The sequence below is a fragment of the Branchiostoma floridae genome, chromosome 16, assembly GCF_000003815.2.
Source record: "Branchiostoma floridae strain S238N-H82 chromosome 16, Bfl_VNyyK, whole genome shotgun sequence".
Taxonomy (NCBI): Eukaryota; Metazoa; Chordata; class Leptocardii; order Amphioxiformes; family Branchiostomatidae; genus Branchiostoma; species Branchiostoma floridae.
The window spans coordinates 8058129-8084603 of NC_049994.1; the positions used below are offsets into that span (position 1 = coordinate 8058129).

General features: G+C 39.1%; 2 protein-coding genes across 2 annotated transcripts; both read left to right on the top strand.

Moving 5' to 3' along the window:
• The first annotated feature begins 108 nt into the window (after nt 1–108).
• Nucleotides 109–16700, top strand: LOC118403214 (serine hydroxymethyltransferase, cytosolic-like). The gene is made up of 11 exons (XM_035801811.1): nt 109–228; nt 3604–3736; nt 4158–4276; nt 6419–6564; nt 7329–7541; nt 8033–8245; nt 8987–9100; nt 13080–13202; nt 13759–13875; nt 14385–14495; nt 15008–16700. The coding sequence occupies exons 2-11, from the start codon at nt 3623–3625 to the stop codon at nt 15169–15171; spliced, it is 1434 nt and encodes a 477-aa protein (XP_035657704.1). The 5' UTR covers nt 109–228; nt 3604–3622; the 3' UTR covers nt 15172–16700.
• A 157-nt stretch (nt 16701–16857) lies between these two features.
• Nucleotides 16858–24274, top strand: LOC118403539. The gene is made up of 9 exons (XM_035802273.1): nt 16858–17750; nt 18030–18127; nt 19244–19799; nt 20269–20377; nt 20945–21363; nt 21744–21863; nt 22259–22540; nt 23639–23728; nt 24171–24274. Exons 1-9 carry the CDS (start codon nt 17474–17476, stop codon nt 24272–24274), a joined length of 2055 nt encoding a protein of 684 aa, XP_035658166.1. The 5' UTR covers nt 16858–17473.
• The last annotated feature ends 2201 nt before the right edge of the window (nt 24275–26475 follow it).

The following is a 26475-nucleotide window of genomic DNA, read 5'->3' on the forward strand; positions in this document are numbered from 1 at the left end:
TTAAAATATAAAACTTTAATTGATATGATTTAATGTTGTATTGCATTTGCATTGCTTTATAGATTGTTCATGTATAATATCTGTTACCCTTTAAAGCAGTGGACTCGCTTATTTCCCATTTCATTCAGCGGCATGTAAAAATCGTCCCATTTTGCTCCCGCGCTTTCTGAGGGAAGGTTGTGCCGTGCACTTTGAGCTCAAATATTGACTATTTTGACCAGACAGGCGGTAAGTTTGGTCAGACTTTCTCTTTTGAACTAGTATGATGGCGTCTGAGTTACTTATCTTATTTTTGGTCCAAGTTGGGACAGTTTATCAGGAAATTTGCCGCGCTTTTTGGTACAAAATCGTGCCGGCTTGCTGCCACTTATATTTGCCCACTAATTTTTAGACCACTGCTTAGGGCACTGCAAGAGTTCCAAGTTCATTTTCTTAGCCGAACAATTGTACTTAGTTCAGTTAAATAATGTTACAGTTGCAACAAAATATAGTCTTGCTAGTATTCGAATGTAAATGTTTTTATTTTTGCCCCCCTCCCCCTTTAATACTTCGGTAAACGTGGGACAAGATTTGGTTGCTTGTGGAAAATTCCACAGATTAGTAAATACTGTATGGACTAAATCTCAATGTGCAAAACTGTATGGAAGAGCAGTCGGTACTGAGATGTTTTGGGGACACATTATTTTGAAACTTTGCCAAGATGCATTGTTGATCAAGTTATTTCTCCCAGCTTTATAAATTCAGGACTGTACCATGTTTGGGGGGTAATGAACAGTGGCTGAAAGAAGAATGAATGTTGAATCAATTTGATTTACAGTGCTAATGTTATTGATTTAAGTAACTACAGCAGATATTTTGATACCTTTGTTGTTTATTTTTTGTTTGTATGAATCACATTTACAGTCTACACATCTATATAATATTACTGTAAATGCATTTAAGTTTGCAGGGATTTAATTTTGCGTAAGCGGGAGAGTGGAGTGTTTGTGGTGGTTTTAAGTTCGCAGTAGTGCCAGACACTGTAGTCACCTACTGTGATGGAAAAACGTTTGCGATGGTTTTAAGTTCGCGGTGAAGTGGTCAGCGTGAAAACATAAAACTACTGCAAACATTTCTGCATTTACATAATTGCAATATGTGACTATGGACATATTAAAGCAAAAGGAAGAACAGTGGCGTTCGGCTTTGCATGCATGAGTAACTGTTGCTGATGAAACTGTATATACACTCTGAATCACCCCATTTCTTCATCATTTTCAAATATATGTGTACAGTGTTCAGAGATCAGGACTCAATTTGTGCGTTACATTGTAAGTATTCAAGCTGATGAAACCGCCATAAGAACTGAGCTACAGGATTACAGTAATAATTTAGCCAAACGGAACATTGACAACTGCACAACAGAAGAGCTTTATAACGAATTTGTGGACAAAATCAAGATAGTGATGGACAAATATGTCCCATCCAAAACTATTAACAATAATAATTTTTCACCTTGGATTAACAACAAGGTTAGGAAAATACATAAGAAAAAACAGCGAGCCTACAACTCTTATCGTAAAAACCCAACAACCGAGAACTTGACTAAATTCCGCACTATTCGCAAACGAGCAAAAAAGACTACCAGACAAAACTACCGTAAATATGTAAATTCTATATGTTCTGATTCCCCCAAGAAGTTTTGGTCGCACATCAAACACTTAAAACAGGATACAACTGGGATCCCTAGTCTTAAGCAGAAAGGAAAGCTAGAAACAGATAACAGAAACAAAGCTAACATCCTTAACAACCAATTCAGCTCTGTCTTTACACGAGAGGATGAACACATGCCCCACCTCCCCCGTAGTTCTATCCCCACTATGCCTGACTTTTCCATCAATGTAAACGGAGTCACCAAACTCCTAAAAGATCTGAATCCACACAAAGCAAGTGGACCAGACGGCCTACCAACAAGGATCCTCAAACTAGCAGCTGCTGAGTTAGCCCCTGCTCTGACTATTATTTGTCAGAAATCACTTGAAACTGGCCAAATCCCTTCCCCATGGCTACATGCCAATATCTCTCCCATCTTTAAAAAGGGGGACAGGACTGATCCTGCAAATTACCGTCCTGTTTCTCTCACATGTGTTTGTAGTAAGGTTATGGAGCACATAGTGCAATCACAGATGATGGATCATTTTGACAAATACTCTATATTATCTGACAAGCAGCATGGGTTTAGGAAAAAGCGTTCATGTGAAACCCAACTTAGTTTAACTACAACTGACTTAGCCCATTCTTTAGATACCAGGTCGCAAACAGATATGATTATAACCGACTTCGCAAAAGCTTTTGACAAAGTTCCTCATGATCGCTTACTCCTAAAACTCCAAAATTATGGTATTAGGGGTAAGGTTCTCCACTGGATTTCTAATTTCCTCAAAAATCGTAAACAAAGAGTGGTAGTTGGAGGAGAGCACTCAGAGTGGGCAGAGGTAGTCTCTGGAGTGCCCCAGGGCACTGTGCTCGGACCACTACTGTTCTTAGTGTACATTAACGACTTAGCCGACAACCTCAACTCTAACATCCGTCTCTTTGCGGATGACTGCGTCATTTACAGGGAGATAAACAGTGACAGAGATCACACCCTCTTACAAGAGGACATCAATACATTAGATACATGGCAAAACACATGGCAGATGAAATTACACCCGGACAAATGTTTTGTTATGCGTTATACCCACAAACGTAAACCTAAACTCTACGACTACAAATTAGGAAGTCATGTTCTAGCCGAGACTAACAACCACAAATACTTAGGAGTCACACTCAACAACCAGCTCTCTTGGTCACAACACATACAGTACAGTGCTTCCAAGGCTAACAAGACGTTAGGCTTTGTGAGACGCAATCTTTGTAACTGCCCCAAATCAGTCAAAACAAAGGCATATACGTCCCTTGTTAGACCGCATTTAGAGTATTCCAGCGCTGCCTGGGATCCATACCACAAAGAGCACATTGCTAAGTTAGAGTCCGTTCAAAAAAGAGCGGCCAGATTTGTCACAAATTCGTATCATAGTTATGATAGTGTCACCAAACTTGTCTCTGATTTGGGGTGGGACACTTTACGCAACAGAAGGACAGCAAATAGATTAACAATTTTACAGAAAGCAAGACACCACAAAGTAGCCCTACCGGTCGAAACTCATCTAAAGCCTGTACCGCGCCAATCGCGACACTCAAACCCAAATTCTTACAAGGCTCTACCTTTTCACAAAGACTGCTACAAACATTCCTTCTTCCCACAAACCGTGAGAGATTGGAACTCCCTACCGTACGAGGTCACGGAGATCACAGACGCTCCAAAGTTCAAGGAGGCAGTTCTCCAACGCCTCAGGGAACATTAAGGCGCAGCACTCCCCCTGGACGCTTTGCCCCAACTGAGGGGCGTTGTCCAGTACCCAATCAAGATCAGAAGAGGTCTACACTGTAACACTAACAGTATGGTAACATAACGTTACAATGTTTATTATGATGTGCTTAGACATAGGGATAGATCATAATGCTGGAAGTCTGCCACCATCGGTTGCTTTGTAAAATTGACCTTTGTTTTTGTCTCCACAGAAGACTTAATTCTGACACCATGGGAGAACCAATGCAGATGACTAACGGCCACTCTGCAGGGGACTGGTGGGACCTCACCAAACCTGTGGGGGAAGTGGACCCGGAAATCACTGCCATCATCCGCAAGGAAAAGGTCAGTCTTAGTCTTTCTTTGGCAGACCAGGCCTCGAAAATAACTCTTTCTTTTCTCAAATGATGTCAAATGAAAAGTTTACTGGTAGTATCTTGAATGTACCTTGTAGAGTTTTGTTGCAATGATCTGTTATTAGTCATGCTCAAATTTCTTAGATAGAATTCTAGTTTCTATACAGTTTGAGTTATCCTTAACATTTACTGTCTCTGCATCTTAGCTAAGGTCCAAGTTCTATTTTACGTTGGACATCCAGGTAATAAGATATGCCAGATTTCAGTCATATCTAGTTGCTTGACTTGAGTAATTGCTATTTGGCGTGTCCAAGTTCTATCAAGTTCAGTGTCCTAATTTACAATTTAAGATATATTTTTGATATGTTTTTGTGACATTTTACATGTACATGTAATATTGTAACGTACAGGACCGTCAGAGGAGGGAATTGGAAATGATCGCTTCAGAGAACTTTGCCAGTGCTGCTTGTCTACAGGCCATGGGCTCATGTCTCAACAACAAGTACTCTGAGGGCTACCCTGGACAGAGGTAGGTTTTCTTTACATAAAATTATATCAATATATGTACCACAATTTTTTGCTACATACCATACTGCATTGTGCTGTGTGTGCATTTGTTATTGTTACTACTTTATGTATTAAAGCCCGTCACACATTCAGGGCGTCCTTGGGACTTTGCTCCCTCTCCCAACCACTCCCCATCAAGGTCAGCGATAGGTTGAGAATAGCCTGGAATCTATCCTATTCTGGCTCCAGTTCACTCTTCTGGTTACATCCAAGCATTCCCAAATAGAATTTTGCAAAATGTCTGTCTAACTGGCTCTGACAACTTTAATGACTCACTGACTAGTACTAGCAGGCAACTTTGCCAACCAACTCACAACCACATTGATGACCTTGCTCAGTCACAACTAACTCCCAGCCATGTTCTGGAGTAGGTTGGCTGTGTGTGACAGGCTTAAAAGAAAGAATGATGGAATGAACAACTTAAAAAGTATTGTTTTATGGTTCTCCTGTCGGTTCGACAGATGAGCAGGCAGACAGGCATTACCTGTTTTGCCTGACCTGCACATGACTTTTTATGGTGAAGGAGGGGTGTGCAATTCCTTCTCCACCCTCTTGTCTACTGGAGCACTAAGTCTCACAGTGACAGAACTGTATGACACGTGTGAGACGGCTTCAGCAGATGCAGCTTTGTTTTTCGGAGTATCCGTCTCCTAGGAGGACTTCCGACCAAGGATGTAAGGGGTTCCTCCTACCCTGTGTGCCATGGCGGGTGCGTCATGCCCGAACATGCCCCTAAGGCCTGTCTCGGCCACAAAGCCCCGCCAAGACCACTAGCCGCAGCTAGATACTCACTTACACCTGAGTTAAGTGAGGAAAGTCGTGTAAAGTGCCTTTCCCAAGGGCACAAGATCGGTGACACTGCAGTCGGATTCGTACCCGCAACCACTCGGTCTCGAGCCGAATATGCTGCCACTGCGCCACGCGGCCCCACAATGTCTACAAAAGTATTGTAGACATCAAGTAAATACATATTTAGTATGATTAACTTTTGATTGGAAGCATAATTGTGTGTGTGTATGTAAATGTGTTTTTTTTCGTGTGTGTACACTTTACATGAGTCATTTATTTTTTCATGTCTTCTAAAAATGCTTAAGTTGATTACACTGTCAAGAATAATGAGATGTGTCATATTATGTTTGTTGTTGGAAATGCCTTGCATGAACATCTTTTTTTTGATATGGAAAACCCCTATTTGTATATGACCTTTCTTGGTACTTGGACTTAGACCCAATAGGTAATCTCTGGGGGCGTGAACAGAGAGTTGGCTATAGTCAACAACAGTTTACATTGATTGCTTAAAAGTAAACAACAGAAAAAAATACACCACTGGTAGATACATTGTTGATTCAGGTTCAGAACTGTCTGAACTGTCTGTAGCCGCCACGCATCAACTTATGATGCAAGCGGTTGATTGATTTTTCTTGATATAACAGACATTTGGATAAACAAATGTTTTGCTGTTTATAGTTCCATGATTGCCTGTTGTATACTGTAAATCATGAAATGTTTCTGGAGTTTTACTGCTAATTTATTACACCCGAAATATGTTTTTTGTATTTTGCTATAGAATTGCTTCAACCACAGACTGTAAACAATCCCAATGCTTCCATTACCGTCCTACTGCAAAATTTAGTCCCTGTGAAAATAACTAACTTTTGCAGTATGTATCAAAATACATAACAGACCGGTGCAGCCTCCAATTGGCATTTTATGCCCTCAGGAGTTTCAATTAATGTGTCATGGTATTCTAGATTTGTCTCATTGTATTGGTAGCCCTGTATGCTCTATTGTCTCTTTTAATTGGTTGGGTTAGGTAATGCCAAAATCCAGTCCAACAGTATACACTCTACTTGTCTGAGTACTGGTCAAATAGGACAAGCCTAGCCTGCAATTAAGTTCTTTCTAAGTCTTCTGTAGACACTGTATGGGTCACCTCGACCGCATATGAGGTACATCCCTAACCAAAGCAAGGTGCTCATTTTCACCAATTAACTGTGAGATTTGTCTGTGCAAGACATACATATATGTACTTCCTTGCAGTCAGTTACATTAGTACCTTGAGTTAAAGAAAATTTCAATTAGAGGTTTGATGATTGTTCCACAGGTACTATGGAGGCACCAAGTTTGTGGATGAGATTGAAGTCCTGTGCCAAAAGAGAGCCCTGTCAGTGTATGGTCTGGACCCAGAGAAGTGGGGAGTTAATGTGCAGCCTTATTCTGGGTCTCCTGCCAACTTTGCTGTCTTCACAGGTAAGGGTCGTTCTATTTACAGAGATGTCCAGAAAAATATAATTTCAGAACTGGCCGTTGCCATTTGTGTGAACTAATTATGATACCTTTGTTGTAACAGGAAAGATAGTCACGTTTTTGAGGCTTGTGTAATATTACATGTCTTGTTGAACCTTTGTAATATATGAGGGGTATTCAGGTGTAAGCATCAAACCTCTGAATGTACATTGTACAGTATAAGGAACCAACACACTTACAAGTATTTAGCTATAGAAAAGTAGGGGTGGCAAGAAGTTTGTTTGGCAAAATACATGATGTGATTGCAAAATCATATGCAGTTGCTTAAGTAACAGCTTTTTGGCATATCTTATTACCTTGATGTCTAACCTTCATTGATGTACCTTTTTGGCATACACAAGTTGTAGCAAAGCTGAATTGTGCTACTTCTAGATAGAGAAAAACTCTCATGCTTTGACATAGGTCAACTGTAAAGTCTAAAGATTAATTGTTTTGTAATCTGGATTGAGAACTTGTTATTGCCATCCTTACATGTACATCATTAGAGATGAAGAGTGGCTCATACATGTCACAGTAGCAACATCTATTCTTCCTAAGTCAGAAACATGAAGCGTAGACAAGTTTGACTACATGTAACTGACTCAGTAGACAAATCAGGGGTTACATAATATTGAAGGCTACTCGGAAGAATTCCCTACCCTATTCAGCATGAACTAGAGGAAGTTCACGTACATGTAATAAATGAACATGTGAATGTTTTGTTTCAGCTATTGTGGAGCCACATGGAAGGATCATGGGTCTGGATCTCCCTGATGGAGGCCATCTCACCCATGGCTTCATGACAGACAAGAAGAAGATCTCTGCCACCTCTGTGTTCTTCGAGTCCATGCCCTACAAGGTGGACCCAAAGACTGGGCTGATTGATTATGAGAGGCTTCGGGAGAATGCAAAGATCTTCCACCCAAGGATGATCATTGCTGGTATGTACTAGTAAGAGATTTTGTCTTTGCCACTGTTCTTTTGTTTGTGTGTTGTTAAGTTTCAAAAATCTTGCGGGAATCTTAATGGTGGAGAAAAAATGGAGACACCAGCACTAGACTTAGTTATATGGAGGAATAGACGCCATAGACCATACTTACAAAACTATCAAGAGCTTTAAATTAAAAGGTTTTGAAGCTAGAATTCAAGTTATTGTTTTTGTAGTTCCAAGTACAGCTACAGTATTGTACAAATGTAGATCTACTATCTCTTCAGTAACTGTAAATTCATTTAATGTAGTGAGAAACTGAAGGTTTTTGTAGTGTTTTTAGTGTTTGAAACAATTTTGATGTATAGTTTAGTACATTGGACATGCATACTTGAGCTCTCTCCAAAAACCATGAAAATAAAACCGATGCAAATATTCCAAGATTTGCAACTTATACTACCTGTCCTTGCCTGCTAAATACATGTACATGTTCCCCTCTTGCAGGTATCAGTTGCTACTCCAGGAACCTGGACTATGCCAAGTTCCGTGAGATTGCAGACGAGAACAACGCCTACCTGCTGGCAGACATGGCACACATCTCAGGACTGGTGGCTGCAGGGGCCGTCCCCTCTCCGTTTGAGCACTGCGACATTGTGACGACCACCACACACAAGACCCTGCGTGGTGTCAGGGCAGGGATGATCTTCTTCAGGAAAGGTTTGTAATGGAATTTATTTTTAGGATTTTATCTTTGAAAAGTGGACCTGTCAGCAAAAACATTAAAGAAACATGCATAGAGATTCTGTATCATACTGATCTGAGATGTGCTTGAATACAGGTAAGAAGCACACAATTACAACTTACATTAAAGAAGTACTAGTATGCATAGAGATTTTGTTTCATACCTATCTGAGATATTGTGCATACATGTAAGAGAAATACAGCTACAATTTATAAGATCAACCTTTAGGCAGCTAATACACTTATAGTTGTAATGCAAGCTTTGTCAATGTTAAGATTGAAAGTACATGTATGTTCTCTTTTGCTACATCCTACTGAGTTATTGTTAGCATACTATTACTAGTAAATTGATTTAGTTTCCTAAACAGGTGTTAGAACATACTATACTAGTACTATACTTAGCCTTGTATATTTGATTCACAGACTGATCAATTGATTTACGTTTACTGTATTTTTTCTTAGAAGAGAAAAAGAGGATTATCCAGTGTTTTAAGTTTATAGTTACAACTTGGTAGTAATAGTAAAGTACATTATGTAGTACATTGCAAACACATTCACTAGATTCACTGTATCATGAATTTGCATTGGGGAAGTCACTGAAAACTGTTGAAATAAAGCCACTGCGAACTATACACAGCAGTAAATGACAACTTTTTCAGAGTCAATCAAAAGTTCAGAATGTTGATTTTAAGATGTTGTCTCTGTGCTCTTGTCCAGGTGTAAGGAGTGTTGGGAAGGATGGGAAGCCCATCATGTATAACCTGGAGTCTCCCATCAACCAGGCTGTGTTTCCTGGGCTTCAGGGGGGACCACATAACCATGCTATTGCAGGTATGTTGTTGTTACACTTCTATATTTAGTCATACGTAAAAGCAGTTTAGAAAACTAGAAAGGCCGACATTTGCTTAAGAGCAAATACAGCATATTTCAGCCATACCCCTTCCCACGCAACATTGGACTGTTCCAAATCACCCCTGCGCAAAAATGGAACATCCTCTTAACAGTACATGTACATTATCCCCCAAAGTGGACTGGTATTGTGAATTGATTCCAGGTAAAAACAGAGCTTGCTTCTATTTTTCAGAAAATGACAATAATCACACCTTCCATTCAGAAAATTTTCATCATGACTGAAAATTGTTGAATGACTTCATGTAATGTCATTAACAATTTTCAGTACGATAACTAGGTGTAAGTTTAAAAAAGTATAAGCTCCTTGTGATGTGGGTACATTTATTATTGCAGTGAACTTTTTTTATTCAAGTAGGGCATACGATTTAATAATTATCAAGCAGGTGCAGGTACTGTAGGAGCGTTTGTTTTCTTCAAGCTGTAAAACTGTTAAACTGTTTTACTTTGTATGCAATCAGCCATCGAGCCTATTCTTATTTTAGTTTAACAACTTCCTGCCAGACCCGGAAGATACGATTGAACCTTGTTCGAGGATTTATTTTCGTCTGTCTGGTCAGTCTGTTCATACCCTGGCGCTGAGAGTGTTTTATTGGACTGAAACTCTGGCAGTTTAAAGTTACTTACAATTTAAATGTTCAAAGTTTATGTCAAACAACAACAGCACTAGGAAATGTGGCCACTATAGACAGGTGGTCACTATAGAGAAAATGCTGATCTATTGACTAGGAGCCATAGTTACACATGATTTCAGTACACTGATCATTAATACTATAAACATTGCACAGGTAAGCCAATTGTTTAGATGTACAATTAAGTTCAAATAATTCTGAAGAGAAATATTGATGAGAAAATAATCATTCTCGCCACTGTCTAACTTATAATTACGTATCAAAACTAAACGCAGATTTTCTAACTAACGCACCTTTCGCCGACTTCATCAAAGGACCGCCGGCTATCAATCAAACACGGCTGTTGATTAGACTTAGAGTTTCAAACAGTCATGTGCTGTGTGCCAGTTGACAGCGAACTTCATGCTACGTGATGTTTTACATTGCTTGGACCTTCTTTCCTACAGCGGTGCTTCTACAAAATATTTAGACTGTAACACTGAGTCCCACATGTTTTATAGAATAGAATTTGACGCAGAACAGCGTTTTTTGCTGGGTATTTTTCTTGAAACATGTCCGTGGGAATATCAGCGAGGCGGCGACGTAGGGATATCAGATCGTCAACAAAAGTCGCACGGCGACTAACGGCGCAGCGAAGATACTAGCGCTATAAATAAGCGCTTCAACTAAGGATGGCAACCCGTACAATATTTTTGTATACTGTTGAGCTAAGTAAAGTTTGTTGTTTATGAGGTTTTAGTTGTCTTTGAAGCTTTGACCCGAAATATTTTAAAGTCAAACTGCTGAAGATTATCGTATATATGGCCCTAAAAAAACTGATAAAAGAAGCCTTCTCAATAGTCTAAAATGCAAGAGCTTCCGGGGGGGCTTCGCCCACCTGGGTCCACCCCCCCACAGTGGCCCTGCCCCTGGACCCCGCCAGGGACATTCGGCGGCCCCCGGACCCCTGTCCGACGCTTTGAAAAAATCCTGGCGAGAAGTCTGTACGGCCTGAGTCTTCAAGTTAACGTATTGTGTGGTCCCGCTTATGAATATTGATTAGCCTTCGCTTTTCTCTTCGCTGATTGGCTGAACCATTAATTGAATTAACTCTTCCTGCCGGCTAGACGCAGGTGCAGATGTCGGCTCTGTGGGGTGAACGTCCGAAAGGTCATGGCATGGAGAACGAAAGAAAACCAATTTCCCCCCAAAAAAGTGCTGTAATTAAGCCTTTTACAGTACTTTATGCCAAAAATTTCACTTGGATCATTTTACCAATTATCTTATGCCTATCTATACCAAATGTTACTCATACCAGGGTACAGGGGTGCAAAATATACCGTTATAAGACCGTCAACAACAGTCGCACGGAGCTAACAGCGCAGCGAAAATACCATCGCTAGCGTTTCAACTTCGGATAACAAGTTATAAGTACTGTTGAACTCAGTAACGTTAAAGTTTGTTTTTAGTTGCCTTTGACGGTTTGACCTGAAATAGTGTTACGCTAAACTCCTGAAGAGAAGTTAAGTGACTGCTGCGATTATCATAGATATGCCCCTAAGAACTGATACAATATAAAGCCTTCTGAATAGTCTAAAATGCGAGAGCCTTAGGCGGGCTTCGCTCCCCCTGGCGGGAACACTGCTATATACGGGATCATGAGGCCCCGCTTATGAATATTAATTAGCCTTTGGCCTCCTCTTCGCTGATTGGCTAGGTCTTTGATTCAATTAACTCTCCGGCTGACACGCACAGGTGTGGCTCTGCGGGGTCACGGAAGGTCACGTCAGGAGGCCAAAAGAAAACAAATTTCCCCTCAGAAAAGTGCCAAAATTAATCATTTTAAAGTTGTTTATGTCAAAAATTGTACTTGAATCTTGTTACCAAGTATCTAATGCCTATCTATACCAAATTTCAGGTCATTTAATTGCAATACCAGGGTACAGGAGCCAAAAGTGTCCTTTTTTGGTCAACAATTGGCCAAAAATCGCAAAAATAAGCATTTTGTTGCACTGTACACCAAAAGTGTTATTGAATTTATATGAAGGGATTATCAAGGCACATCTGTGTCAAATTTCAGCTCATTCGGTTGCAATACCAAGGTACAGGAGCCAAAAGTGTCCTTTTTTGGTCAAAAATTGGTCAAAAAATCGCAAAAATAAGCATTTTGTTGTACTGTACACCAAAAATGTTATTGAATTTATATGGGGGCATTATCAAGGCACATCTCTGTCAAATTTCAGCTCAGTTGGTTGTAATACCAGGGTACAGGGGCCAAAAGTGTCCTTTTTTGGTCAAAAATTGGTCAAAAAATCGCAAAAATAAGCATTTTTTGTACTGTACACCAAAAGTGTTATCGAATTTATGTGGGTGCATTATCAAGGCACATCTCTGTCAAATTTCAGCTCATTTGGTTGTAATACCAGGGTACAGGGGCCAAAATCTACAGTTTTGGTCTAAAATTGACCAAAAAATCTCAATAAAATCATTTTATAGGCAGATATGAAAAAACTGAGAAAAAAGCATCAAGGTATTGGCCCATTCTACCCCTGTGCCAAATTTCAGGTCATTCGGTCCAGGAACGGCGGAGATGAATCACTTTGAAGATTTGACAGGAGAAAGAAAGAAGAAGAAACATGACGAATACAATATATTTCACCATACTATGTATGGCTGAAATATAATAATCTGTGTAATAAACTCACTGGAAAAAGTATCTCGCAAGAAACTACAGTCCAAGTATATGTGATTGTTTTCATTCAAAGATCAAGAATTCCAATCTGTTGAATTGTACAGGTTAGTATTACGCAGTATAGATCTAAGGTTTCACCGGTTGGTCCTCATTAGTACAAATAGAACAGAAAACATGAAAGAATGTACCCAGGTCTATGTGACTTTTGTGAGAGTAAAGATTGCAGATCTGCCAATTATATTACTGTTCAGATTTTGTCAACAGAGAATCCAACAGAGTGCTAAGAATGTGCAAGAGTGGTCTTCTAATTATAAATACTGATTTTCAAGTCAATATATTGATATAAATGACATGAATAGAAGTTGAAAACTCTTAACAAATAAACATACCTTAAGTTAACTTAACTCCTTAAGATTTACAAACACATATAAGGATCTCTACAAATAAATCCCATCTATCTATCTACTGTGTCTACTTGAAGGTATTACAATCTGTACCCTGACAAAGGATATTACATTTCTCCTCAAAGCGATGCATGATAAACATCGCATCTACTTTATGTATGTTCTTAACATGTATGTCTACTCTTGGTTCTTAGGTGTTGCTGTGGCCCTGAAACAGGCTGCCATGCCAGAGTTTAAGACCTACATACAACAGGTCATTAAGAACTGCCAGGCTATGTGTAAAATGATGATGGACAAGGGATACCATGTGGTAACAGGTCAGTATCTTCAGTTCTAGCCAGGATGTCAGACTGTCTCCAGCCCCTACACAGGCCAACTGAGTTAGACCCTGATAGATCTTGATAGGGTCTGGAAGCCAGGCTATCTTAGCTCTCATCCCACTGTGAAGAAATTCTCCCACCAAAATTTACATTTCACAGCATGGATGAATTAGATTGAAAAGTCTTTGTAATTACTATATGTTCAACCAGATTTGTTTTACAAGAAAACACTAATTTGCAAGGCTTTCTACAGAAGAGTTACTAATTGAAATAGCTATCTAGAAGATCAGATAAACTGTTAGTTTGTTTTACTTTTTAAGAATAATGTTGAAGTAGACCAGGTGTACAATGTAAAAATATTTCTCCGCAAGATGACTTACGCATTGACAAAATAATTTGCATTAGTATTGTCCACCTAAAAAGTAATGTTTTGGGTGTCTACGAGCACACTTTGAAATATAGAGTTAGATATTCTGAAGCTTTGCCCATGTATGAAATAAGAACTTTTTTTCCTAATTTGAGTGACAAGTTTTTTTTACATGTTTTTCCACAGATGGTTCAGATAACCACCTGCTGCTGATAGACCTGAGGTCAAAGGGCATCAATGGTTCTAAGACAGAGAAGATCTTGGAGGAGGTCTCCATCGCTTGTAATAAGAACACTTGTCCAGGTAAGTCACAAAACAAGCTTTAAGGGCTGTTTTTTTTATTATCCATTGTTTGATTATACTGCTGCTGGGATCCCTGATGCAGGGGTAGGCAGCAGTTGGATAGTCTTCACACCCCACTTCCATGCGGCTCTGTCCAGTGGGTCGACCACTGTTAGATCGCACACCTTGATGTCCCTCCTAACACACTTCATCCAAGTTCATTTTAGATATCATAATGATGTACAAAGAACTGAAGAAGAAAAGGAAAAAGTGTGCTTATTCATGTTTATGATGTAAAACTAAAAGGAAGTACCGTATGTATCAAATTGTGAGAGGAAGTATGAAAGGAACAAAGTTAATGTACATGTAACTGATTTCTGACTTTAATGGTACCTCCTTTCTTTTTACTGTAACATGTAAAAGATTCTTGTAAACATCCATTACCTGTAGCTGTATATCTTATATATCAGCGTTTCAATTGTTTTGTCCATATTAATAGTGAAGATAAAATTCTACATTGTTTTGAACAGGTGACAAGAGTGCCCTGAACCCCAGTGGTCTGCGTTTTGGAACACCAGCCCTGACATCCCGCGGTTTTGTGGAGAAGGACTTTGAGAAAGTTACAGACTTTATTGACAGAGGTAGGTTTAACTTAGGAGATTCCAGCTGCCTCCTCTCAAGTTTGGAGCTGTTTAAACTTGTCATGTGTAATCCTAATTTCAGGCAATAACTTACTTTTGCATAAACAATTGTGCCAGTTCAATCTTGAATGTATTGCAAGTACAAGAATCATTTCTGCTCAGTCTTATATTTTGAAGTTTTGGGTGTCATAAACTCACAAGACCTGCATTTCACATGTACATAAATGACTATGTCAATGTCAATGTCAATTTAGGAGGTTATCATGACCTATGTATGTGACATGAGTTGTACAGTGATTTCCTTGCTGCACCTAAATCTCATTTACTTAGTATCACTCACACCAAAAAGCAGTTACTCAAGCAACTAAATATGATTTTGGAAACGGTCAGACGTTTCAGACACCATTTGATGTCTTTCATTATTCCAGTTGTTTGATTTGAGTAACTGCTTTTTGGCATATCTCATTACCCGAATGTCTAACCTTCATCGACCTACTTTCTATTACCTACAGCGATCCTGCTGGCTGTTGAGATCCAGACAGTGTCTGGTAAGATGCTGAAGGACTTCAAGGCTAAGATGGTGGAGGAACCATTCTCGTCCAAGATTGCTGCCCTCCGTGCTGAAGTGGAGGCATTCGCCATCGCTTTCCCCATCCCTGGACTGGAGGACATGTAAAAACCAAGCCTCCACTCAGATAGGCAGACAAACTTTACAACTTTCGTTTGGTTCTCAAGTTCAGTTCATGTTTGGTTTAGACTTTGGAAATAAGTTGACAGTGTTGAAGACATGAAAAGGCAATTGAAATATTTTTGCCAGCAGTATGCTATTTGTAAGTATGGTTGAACGTCATATTTAATTTTCCAGGATCACTTTCTAATGAAACAAATATATGTTATACGTATATCAGACTCTTAATGTAGGCCATAGCAAGTGAATTTTATGGATGACATCCTCTGCAGACTCCAAATTCAATGAGAGAGGGAAAAAAACAAGAGGCTACACTCAACTACACTCAAACTACACACAAGTGTAACTTCTCAAACAACCAACAAGTTTCACTTCTGTAACTACAGTCGTGGCTATCTCACCACTGTCACTTCTATAAGAACACTGTACCATTTTGGTACTTTATCATCATGCTGATCATCTGAGTGGAAAATTTCTTGTTTTTTTTCTTCTTCAAATTCAAAATAATGAGAGTGCTGATATCATACATAAAATTTACTTGCTGTAGCCTTATGATTCTACTTAACTTAATAGAGCAGTAAACATTAAGTGACACTTATGAACTTTATAAAATTATACAAATATCACCTACTTGAAACATACATGTACCATATATCAATTTTACACCTCATCAGGTTTTCCTAAGAAGCATAAGTGATTATAGCTAGAAATGCAATACATGTTTTAAGACTGCTTGAATTCAGTAATCTACAGGTTAAAAACTTAACATTGATAGATACATGTTGTCATCTTGATCATGAACTACCTGTACGTAAGGACTATCAATGCAATGAGCTAAATTGCTCAACAACACTTGTGGCTAGATTTATGTTGTTTGTGTTTTTCATTTCTTAAAAGATTTGGAAGTAGTAGTATGACAAAAATATTTCTTGAAGACAAGACAGAATTTAACTGGTATTTCTCTTTTGATGAAAAAGAGAATGGTGATTGGTGAGATGCAAGTGTATGTCAAGCAGCACTTTGCATGGATATGTAATGATTTCTTTGCATGTCTGTGAAAGATTTTGATAAGTGAATAGATGAAATGTTAGAACAAATGAATGGCAGAAGGAATGTCAATTTAGAGATTTCAGAATAGCCACAATCATTATGATACTTACATGTATGTGATAGTCTTTGGTGCAACATATTGGCCAAAGCATCATTATGATAGGTATATGCAGTTCTGATCATTTCAATTTGTCAAAATTTTTTTCAATCATGTATTTGAATTTATGGTAATGGTTTGCATATGTTAAGAATTGTCACAAAATACAGTATCTGCTGTACATACATGCTTTAAATTTAGGCACGTAACACATCAAGGCTGTAGCACAAGACATATCAGAAAGTTAAAGTTTGCGTACACATTTTTGGAAAAAAATAATCTTTGGGTGCCAACAAGCTTTAAAAAGATGGATAATCATCTTGTACTGTAAGTCGGTTGTAGACTACCATAATGATTACATCCATGTCTTTTCAAATTAATATTCTTGTGTATGTTTGTAGCTATCTAGGAGCCCTTTATGCTCATTTATTTGTATGTGTACTTAATTTGAATTAGGTGTGATGTATAAAACAAGCAGATAATTTCCAAAACACTTCTTTATAGAGACACTAGTTTCTAGAAAGAAAATAGTATTTTGTCATTACAGAAATCCCAGTCAATAAAAAGATTTCCGTATTATATATTGCACGTTTTTCTAACATCAAAAGGTACAGTACGGTAGTAATACATCTTACAACCTAGGGTTTTCCTGTGTAGAATTTATAACAATGTTGTTAGCGACCTGTACTAAGTGCACATAACATTGTGTGACGTAGGGCTTTTTTTAAAGAAACATCTTACTATTTCTTGCCATATGAAATATGCACAGCATTTTGAAAGTTCTTTTAACATGACCACACACCAAAATTCATGCAGTGTTTTCCAACTGCAAGCATACACAAATAGGCGTACATTTAAGCTGAGTATCAACATACAATAAGTCTGGGTATTGTGATAGAAACATTATCCTCCTTTTGCTAGCTGTGTCCAAGAGACCACAAAAGACCAAATGTCTTGATGTATGGGAGTTTGCAATGAGAGAGGAAAAGTGAAACAAGACACCTTGGCATTCATGACCTTCCCATTGACTCCCATTTAAACCCTCTGACCCCTCCCAGGGTGAAAATAAACTACGCAGTGTAGTCATCAAACAAGACTGTAATTTCTACACCAGTAAATGTTTGCTACGCTAGAGCGTTTAAGATGAATATTGCACACGAGGACATACTAAGAAGGCATCGCACAGATATAGTGAAAGTCTTAGACGTGGCTCACGTCAAAGACAGTCTCATCGAGAATGGAGTGTTTAGCACGCAGCTTTGGGAGGAAATCGAAAAGGCAGGCGGGGAGTCGAAACGAGAAAAGGCGTCCCGGCTTCTAGACAGACTGCCGACCCGAGGTCCCAACGCTTTTTCGTGTTTCTGTGAGGCGCTCGTGGCAGGGGAGTATGATTTTCTAGGGGAGCAGTTGACACAGGAAGGTGAGTAGTATAGAACTAGAATACAATATTACAAAGCATACCCTGTTTCTCATCTTTCAAAGACACAAGGTAGTCCAAATTCTTAAATGCTGTGCATATCTGAGTATCTACAGACACAGTAGCAATATGGGAACTAAAACTGAATATTTGCAGTAAAAAAACACCTAGGAAAACTTACTAGGTGTGTGTTCTTTGATTTTCTTCTGTAACATACATAATTATGTTAAAGAATTAGTGAGGTGACTGGCACATGCAGTAACAAGGTTTTTGTTGTTACAGCTGACCAACAACATGCTCTAGAGTCAATCCAGGCACGTGGTAGACGAACACCAAGCTCCAGTCATCACTACTTTCACGAAGGAGCTGTGAATGGTCAAGTAAGAACTCTTCTATTTGTACTTAATATGTACCTTGTAGCACATACTGAATAGGTACCACTTACTCGGTTCATCTTATTCACATTATCATATACCTTTGAATGATTAAATTGTATAAATTGAATATTACAATCCTCTTAAAAAGTTAGTAATGTTTTCATGAACAGAACGAATTGTAATTATTGTACATGTAAGATGTTTGACTTGGTTGTATAACTGATCAACAGTTTTAAGTAATTCAAATCTCTTGTGAGTTACGTTCTTCCAAGCAACAGTTTTTATGCCTAACTTCCTGTTTACAATCCATGTTACCTTAATTGAAAGGAAACCTAAAGAAAAAGAGAGATATACTGAAAAATTGAAAGCATAGCATTTTGTCCAGACTATAAAAAAATCTCTTAACAAGACACTTGTAACGTCTGTAGCTATGGTGTAATCTTTATGTAAACAAGTAGTGGAACAAAGGATGTGTATAAATGGTTAGGATCATGTTACCTATTGTGATCATGCATTTGAACACCTGTGACTCATGTAGTTTTGTGCCAGGTGTGCTAATGCCATCATCACTTTTTTATCAATTTCTTCATTTTTGCTTTTAAAAGAATAAGGCAAGATTGGAATATCCACAATACATAAAACTAAGTTGGGGGAAAAGTCTGTGCAGACCCTGGTGTCAACTCTTTGAGGATGAACTGAACTAAACTGAACTGAAAAGTCTATAAAAGTCAGAGTCAGATGCCAGTTCTCACCCTAGCCTTATGTTTTTTGTGAAGATCTGCTGCTGAAGTTTTACTTAGAAATGTCTGAGAAGCTAAGAAATAAATTGCTTTGGCCAGAAACTACTTCAGAACTACCGGTATAACAAACTTAAAGTATGACCAATGTAAGTTTTGTTTTTCACTGTGTTCAACTGTTCAATGGAAAAATTACGAGCCCCATCATGCATCTAACTTGTTTTAACATTCAAAATACTGTATTACAAATCATAAATTAAATATATTGGTTCTCTTACCAATACCATATCCCTTCTTGAAACCGCATAGATAATGAGAGATTTTTTTTAAAGGTTTGAATTGGTTGTATTTGTTAACTAAGATTTGTAATATTGTTTTCCAGACACAAACAATGGACCAGTCCCTAAACGGACAGATCAACAACATCAGGAAGGAATATCGGAAATGCTTGTTGAGAGGGAAAGGAGTAACTCTTACAAAAGCACTCAACAAAGTCATTCACTTCAAGAAGCGTGGCGGCAAAAGAGCCTCAGAACAGACAATAACGTCCTTGAAATACATCAAAGAAGCTTTAAAAAGTCCTTCATTTGACGAATCAAATGTGTCGGCTTTGACTGAAATTCTTGAGCTCGTTGAGAAATTGAAGCACATTAGAGACGAGCTTCAAAAAGACGGGTCTGTTCCTGATAATGTGTCAAATTTGAGTTCCATGTTGGCTGATGGAGCCGACTTTTCCACTCTCCACAACATGACTCTTAGCATAGGCATAGATTATCTGAGAGACTTTGGCATGCAGGGGATGGACGCCTCCAGTAAATTGAAGTTTGGCTCAGTTCTGGTGCTCATCCCTTATCTCTGTGACCTCTCTGAACAAGCAGTTCATCTGACAAAGAGACACAGCTCAGATAGAGTGGGGGACTCTCCTACAAGGAAGGTATGTGACACATAGACACACTCCTAGAATAATTCTTTAATAGTCAATTTCCTATCATTCTATTACAAAGGCTACAATTTTATATGGTTACAGCAACAACACCAAGAGATTGAAATTTAATTGCTTTTGGCTTGTCAGTGTACAAAAAAAACAATGTATGTGTGTGCATGTGTGTGTGTGACTGTATGTGTCTGTGTGTGTGTATGTCTGTTTCTGTGTGTGCCTGTGTCTTGTGTCGGTGTGTGTTTCTGCCATACCAATTATGATTGACATGTATACATAATTCAACATTGCCATACATCTTCAGTGCTGATATATTTATCTGTGGGATTGGAAGGGACAGAAGGCAGTATGTTTCAGAATGGCTTAAAGTCTACCATATTTGATTACCTTGACAACTTCTAGAGAAGTACAAAAACAGATACCTGTATAGTGTAGAAATGTACAAATGTATGACCTTGTGTTTTGCACAGCTGAAAGGATGGAGCCATTCAGTGATGTAGTAGTGGAGGGAGTAGCCATGTCACCTTACCCTGAACCACAGGATAATGTGTTCTTACCTGAAAGTAAATCTTCTGCAAGGTGCGTTGACAAAATATCATCATACATGGGAATTAAACAGAATACTGTGAAATGAGATGGTACATGCACATGAAGTACAGTCAATTCTGTAATCAATTTCCTGCTGCATGTACCACTTTTTGGCGGTCCCTTAGAGAACTTTTCCAATGGATATAAGCATCAAGCCCAGAAGAGGTCCATGTGGCCTTGTGTTGAACAAAACTCGCAATGGGATAAAAACCCTTTATGTCATACCTGGGCCGCGTTAACGTTCGATACAGTTTATCCGGACTGTGCGATAAAAAGCCGTACCACACAGGCTCCATACCACACAGGCTTCAAACACGGTGTATTCCGCATCACTCTTGGTCCCAGCCCTCCCGCCAAAGGCCGTCTGGCAATCCAACCCGCGGTCCGTCTGGAACCTCGGGTGATGCAGAATACAACACATGTACACCGGGTTGTATTCTATATGTATAAGTAACCATCTATAGACCAGACCATCTATAGACCAGATTTTGTCAGTGCTCTTCTTGGACAGTTTCGGCTTATTAAGAAAATAATATTACATATTGTAAATTTCTTTAGGAGCTACAGGGACATGGAGGGCACTATGATGTCAAGGCTTGACCGAGCCTCTGAGAGAATCAGTCAGCTGGAACAGACACAGATGCGCTTCTCACAAGACAGGGACCGTAACAGCAACGGCATCTTGGAGGAGATCAAAAAGCTGAACTCCAAGATGGACATACAAGCATTGAAGATAGACCAGATGGACAAGAAGATAGAACATCAGTCACTACTACTGCAGCAGAATGAAGACATTAAGAACAGTTTGTTTGATGTATCCAACCACCTGGAGTACATAAGGAAGGCATTAGGAGGACAGACGGAGAAGAAAACAGCACTGGAGGCAAAAGTCAGCAGTTTAGAAGAACGAGTCCTGAATCTTCTAGATCAGGAAATTGATAGATCCAAACTGATCGAGGAGATACAGGGTGTAGAAAGTAAGTGTGTGGTAGCTTTCTCCAGTTTTGTTGATTTAGGCCTCACCAATTTGTTTCCTAGGTTCTCGGACGTTTTAAGGTGAAAATACATGCATGGAACAAGTAGACATCATAAAAGCAGAGTACAGGAAGGTAAACTTGAATCTGACTTAAAAAGTCTTGTATAAATCAAGGGTGAGTGAATATTGTGATATTTATTGTGTAATTCAATTTAATATGCACTTAAAGTTTGCAATGGTACCTGAATTGATTAACGTTGTAGTACATACATGAGGAATGCAATATTCAGTTCATAGGTTTATTGATATGAGGTAGATGTTATATCTTTTAAGTCGAAGGAGATCTTAAATGAGTTTTACTTTTTGTGCATGATGTTTCAGATGAAGTTGTCGAGCTGAAGGAATGGTTCCAGGATGGGGACCTGTTCATCACAGAGAGGTTAGAACAGATGAACAGGCACCTCCTGGATGTGCTGTTAAAGTTGGAACGGGATTCGTTAGGTCAGTGGCATATACCTTTACATGCAATCTTTTTGATGAGCTTCTCTGTGGTGAAGTGGAGGCATTCTCGCAAACTCAGAAAGTTGTGAAGGCCACCAAACTATTCTCAAGCAAATTGGAATGGTGTTGACCTTGTGTGTCTGCCTGTTGTGAAGTGTGTTATACAATCTCTTGCTGCAAGGGGATATTTGGCCCCACAAACCAATGGGCCCCCTAGTTGGGCAGGCCACTAGGATCATGATCTGTATGTAGTCAGGCTACCTATTCTTTATGTAGGGTACAATGTATACTTGGCAATTTGTGGCACATGATATCTTTATGCCTAACAAATCATCTTCTATGTTCTATGTTATCTATGTTGAAAATTGAATGACTTGTTCCTTCTCTGTTTACAGGTCGTCAACTCTCTGCAGCTATTGACATGGTAGAGAAACAACTGAAGTTCAAAGAGTTCACACGGTTTGCCCGAATGTTAGGATTCTCGGACCAAGAGAGCACCAAAATCCGCAGTGCTGCTCGAGACAATTTTGGCCAGCAAAAGTCCGAACTTCTTAGAAAGTGGAGAGAAAAGAATGGCAGCAATGCCACAGCCAAGCACTTAGAGCAGGCATGCAGAAACACTGGTCTTTCTACACTAGCAGACAAGATAGCTAGGATATCTGGTGCCCCAAGTGCAGGTAATCCATTTTTTTGTGCTTCCTGGATCAGCTTCATATTACATTTGCATGTTCACCTCATACAGTCTGACAAACAACCTGACCTGTTATTTTATGTGTGTGTGTGTATATGTGTGGTGTCTTTGTGTGTGTATGTGAAGTGCCACACAAATGGTTTTAAGGTGCTATCTCACTGGACTTGGGGTACTGGTGTGGCACTGTTAATTTTGACGATTTTCCCTCACACTGATGTGCAGTACTGTTGCCTTTTTAGCCTTATCCCGGTAATAGACAGGTAATTGGAAATCACAGCATTGTCAATTTATGAAAAATCACTGTAAAATGATGAAAATGCACCAAAAAGAGATTTGTTATGAAATAATATAAACTGTATGATACATGGTGCAACATAAGTCACATTAAAGTGAAATTCGTTATGTTATTGCTGTTTGTGGTAGCGGGAAAATGGAGACTTTGCAGTGGTTTTAATTTCGCGGTAGTGTCATAGACTGCAGTCTCATACTATAATGGAAAAATGTTTGCGGTGGTTGTAAGTGCGTGGTGAAGTGGCCACCACAAAAAAACGCAAACATTTCTGCATTTACAGTAAGTTTGTGAAAATGGCAGCGTTGTCACTGCCAAAAAAATAAATGCTGTAAAATGATTAGAAATTCACCCAAATTAGCTTTCCAGTGGTAAGAAGATTACTTTAAATTGATAGTTGGTGACTTGAAATGGTTGCTGGCATGGTAGCGGCATGGCACTGTGAGGGCATTGTGGGGGCACTATTGGGGCACTATTGGGGCACTGTTGGGTCCCCGTGGGGTTTTATGGCCACCTGCATTGTTCTTTAACTTTAAAAAAAGTTGCGTTTGCAACCGGTGCATTGGGGTTCCTTCGTGGCACCTCTAACTCCAAGTTCCTTACAGGAAGGTGCATCAGATTCTGCATTGTCAAACCCTGAAGTGCCACACTAGCACCCCTAGTGGGTAAGGGCACCTTTAGTGTTAACTTGTGAAGGGGTGAAGTCTGACATTTTTGTATGCCTTGTTACTTTAATGTTAGCATTTTTGGTATAATGGCTTGTACATTTATACACCCAATACCATTTTCTTGCAGCTCATTCGGTGAGATTACCATCATTGACAGGAGGACAGGGAAATATGAACCGACCAGTGGTCAGGAAGACTAGCTATCAAGAACTAAAAGGTTGGAAATTCATGTGATTTTTTTTGCCTGGTTATTTTCAGGATTTGTCAGAATGAACTAGTGTGACTCTATCTATCAGAGTCTGAGACAAAAGCATAAAGAAAGAGGCCAAGTACATCCCAATACAATCTATACACAATATGGTTAGCAATGCTGTAAGCACACAATTACAAATCTGAAGACCAAGGTACATGCTATATTTGATTGCAATAATGTTTGATACAGGTGTTACGGACTGGATGATAGAAAGCCTTACCACACAGGCTTCCAAGTTTCATCACACAGGCTTCCATTGAATATTTCTAATGTACTGAGTGCGCATGCTGTCAAAAATTTGAATACCTGATTCGGACGTTGGTATTGCTGTTGTAACAATTTTCGTTCGAGGGAACCAAATTTTCTAAACTTCTGTTGTATTTTGCATTTAAACGTGATTTCTCAGGTGGGTATGGCATAGATAAGCTACAACATGGTGTATTCCGCATCACCCTCAGTCCCAAACCTCCTGTGGGTCAGATCATCCTCCAGCCTTCAGCTTCCCCGTGATCCTACCAGCGACCATAGATTTAGTTGCACATACACACACAAACACATGCTTGTACATACATACATTCACACAGTCACATGCACACAAGCATACATGTATGCTTGGTCAAACTTCTAACAGACCTGTTTTACTATGTTAACATACAGTGACGGCTAGCAGAGGAGAGCTGTATCACAAGTGATGAACATACAGCAGGATGCTTCCTACAGATAGCTGTTTAATGTGTTAGTAAATCATGTTGATTTCTTCATTTTGTGACAACTCCCACAGACCCTACAATATTTGAATAGTGACAGCTCATGTGCGCTACTAAGTACAGCTGAAGAAGGGTCATGGAGAAATTCTCACTTTTATTTTTATCATATTTGCATGTTGCCACATGTTTTACTAGTATGTATCTTTGCACATTAACAACAGGTATATGTACACTGTATATGATGGATATTGTAAAGCGTCACACCCATCAGTGATCTTATGCCAACAGAGTATTTAGTTTTTTTTTATTGCCAGACAGTACTTGTTATATGTATTTGTATTTGTTCTTGTACCTCACAAAAAAGTCACATTTAGTTGTACATTATCCACATCTTGTATCAAAACGTTTGTAATCAATTCATTTTACATATTAAGTTCATGCCTTGGTGTGTGATGCTGATTGATAGTAAAAAGACATAGTATATATTTAATGTCAAAGAAATTCAGCCAAACATAATGGTTTAGATGTCCTGTCTTGACCTACACTCTTGCTGAACATACACGTGTTTTACATAAGCTATTTTCTGGTGATAACATCTTTGGTTTTGTCTAAAACCACTTGATATGACGAACACTAGATTTCCTAACCCCAAAGGAACGACTTGTATTGATAGAAGAAACAGAAAAAAAAGACTCATGATTGGTTTTTGAACAGCGCTGAAGCTGGATCATAGGCAGTGTCAATATTTACAATGTAATGTATCTGAGACAAACACAAACTAAACCTCCCCAGATTTTACTACACCTTAGTAGCAAGTAAAATAAGCGGTAGCCTGTGTTATACAAGGTGGGGCCAATTAACTACTCTCCTATGGTACCCAGATCATTGTAGTTTCCAGACATAATTGGAAATGGGTTTAAGTAGAAATTATTATTCCTTGTACCAAACACCTCCAGACAAACACCATGATTACTTCACCCATGTTTTTGTATCCTATGGACTCAGTTGTTAGTTGGACCCCCTGGCCCTTTGCTGGATCAACATATAATGATATATCGGTACTTCAATCCACAAAAGATAGAACAAACTTTGCGTTCCTACGCCAGGTATGGTAGATGCCAACATGCATTAACTTAGACATAAACTTAGTGTAAGGGTATTTCTCAGAAGAAAACAATATCGTTTCTATCCAATACTCTTTAAACGTAGCATAATTGTTGGATATCATTTTTCCTGGTTATGTTAAGGCCATCACAAAAGAGGGCGTTTTTGTTACCGATTGTTGTTGATTGAACCTCCAGGCCTTTTTGTTTGGTCAATAAGAAGTTCAAAGCGCAACGATCAAATAGGACTGGGCTCCTACAGCCAAACAAGGTTTACTTGTGACACTGCTGTCTTCAAGATGAATTCATCTCACCGGAACATACTTCAAGCACATCGGCGGCGTATTGTCAAGGATTTAAGGATCAGTCATGTCAGAGAAAGCCTTATTGGGAGTAGAATCTTCACTGATAGGATGTGGGCAGAAATAGAAAACACAGGAACGACATGGGAAGACAAGGCTTCTGCCCTAATGACCGACGTACCAACTCGTGGTCCTGGTGCTTTTTGGGCTTTCTGTGAGGCACTCATGACAGGAGGGTACGAGCACCTTGGGAAACCACTGATGGAGGACGGTGAGTGGCTGACGTAGGGTAGCACGAAACATGTGACGATACAGGTCACACTATGATGTGCCCTTTTTCGCCAGTACTAAAAGAGCTGGTTTGATCCTTACCGCTTACCGGAGGATTAGGAGTCGTAATTATGTATACAGGGGCTGCAGATGAAGAAAGGTGGAAATGGTCATCGTTTGGGTCTAGATGGACAGATTTAAAAATTTAAAGATATCAACTCTTACTGCACACACACATATTATTTATTCCCAAATAGGACTTGTAGAATGTATATCTGTTTAATCAAAAGGTAATAGATTGATTAGTTCTGCGAATGAATACCTAACTT

Excerpts from the sequence above, each read along its gene's own strand:
- LOC118403214 (XM_035801811.1), top strand. The coding sequence starts at position 3,623 with ATGGGAGAACCAATGCAGATGACTAACGGCCACTCTGCAGGGGACTGG. Across the intron at positions 13,876-14,384 it reads TAATAAGAACACTTGTCCAG|GTGACAAGAGTGCCCTGAAC; the intron begins GTAAGTCACAAA and ends TGTTTTGAACAG. Across the intron at positions 14,496-15,007 it reads TACAGACTTTATTGACAGAG|CGATCCTGCTGGCTGTTGAG; the intron begins GTAGGTTTAACT and ends TATTACCTACAG.
- LOC118403539 (XM_035802273.1), top strand. The coding sequence starts at position 17,474 with ATGAATATTGCACACGAGGACATACTAAGAAGGCATCGCACAGATATA. Across the intron at positions 19,800-20,268 it reads CTCTCCTACAAGGAAGGTAT|CTGAAAGGATGGAGCCATTC; the intron begins GTGACACATAGA and ends TGTTTTGCACAG. Across the intron at positions 21,864-22,258 it reads GTTGGAACGGGATTCGTTAG|GTCGTCAACTCTCTGCAGCT; the intron begins GTCAGTGGCATA and ends CTCTGTTTACAG.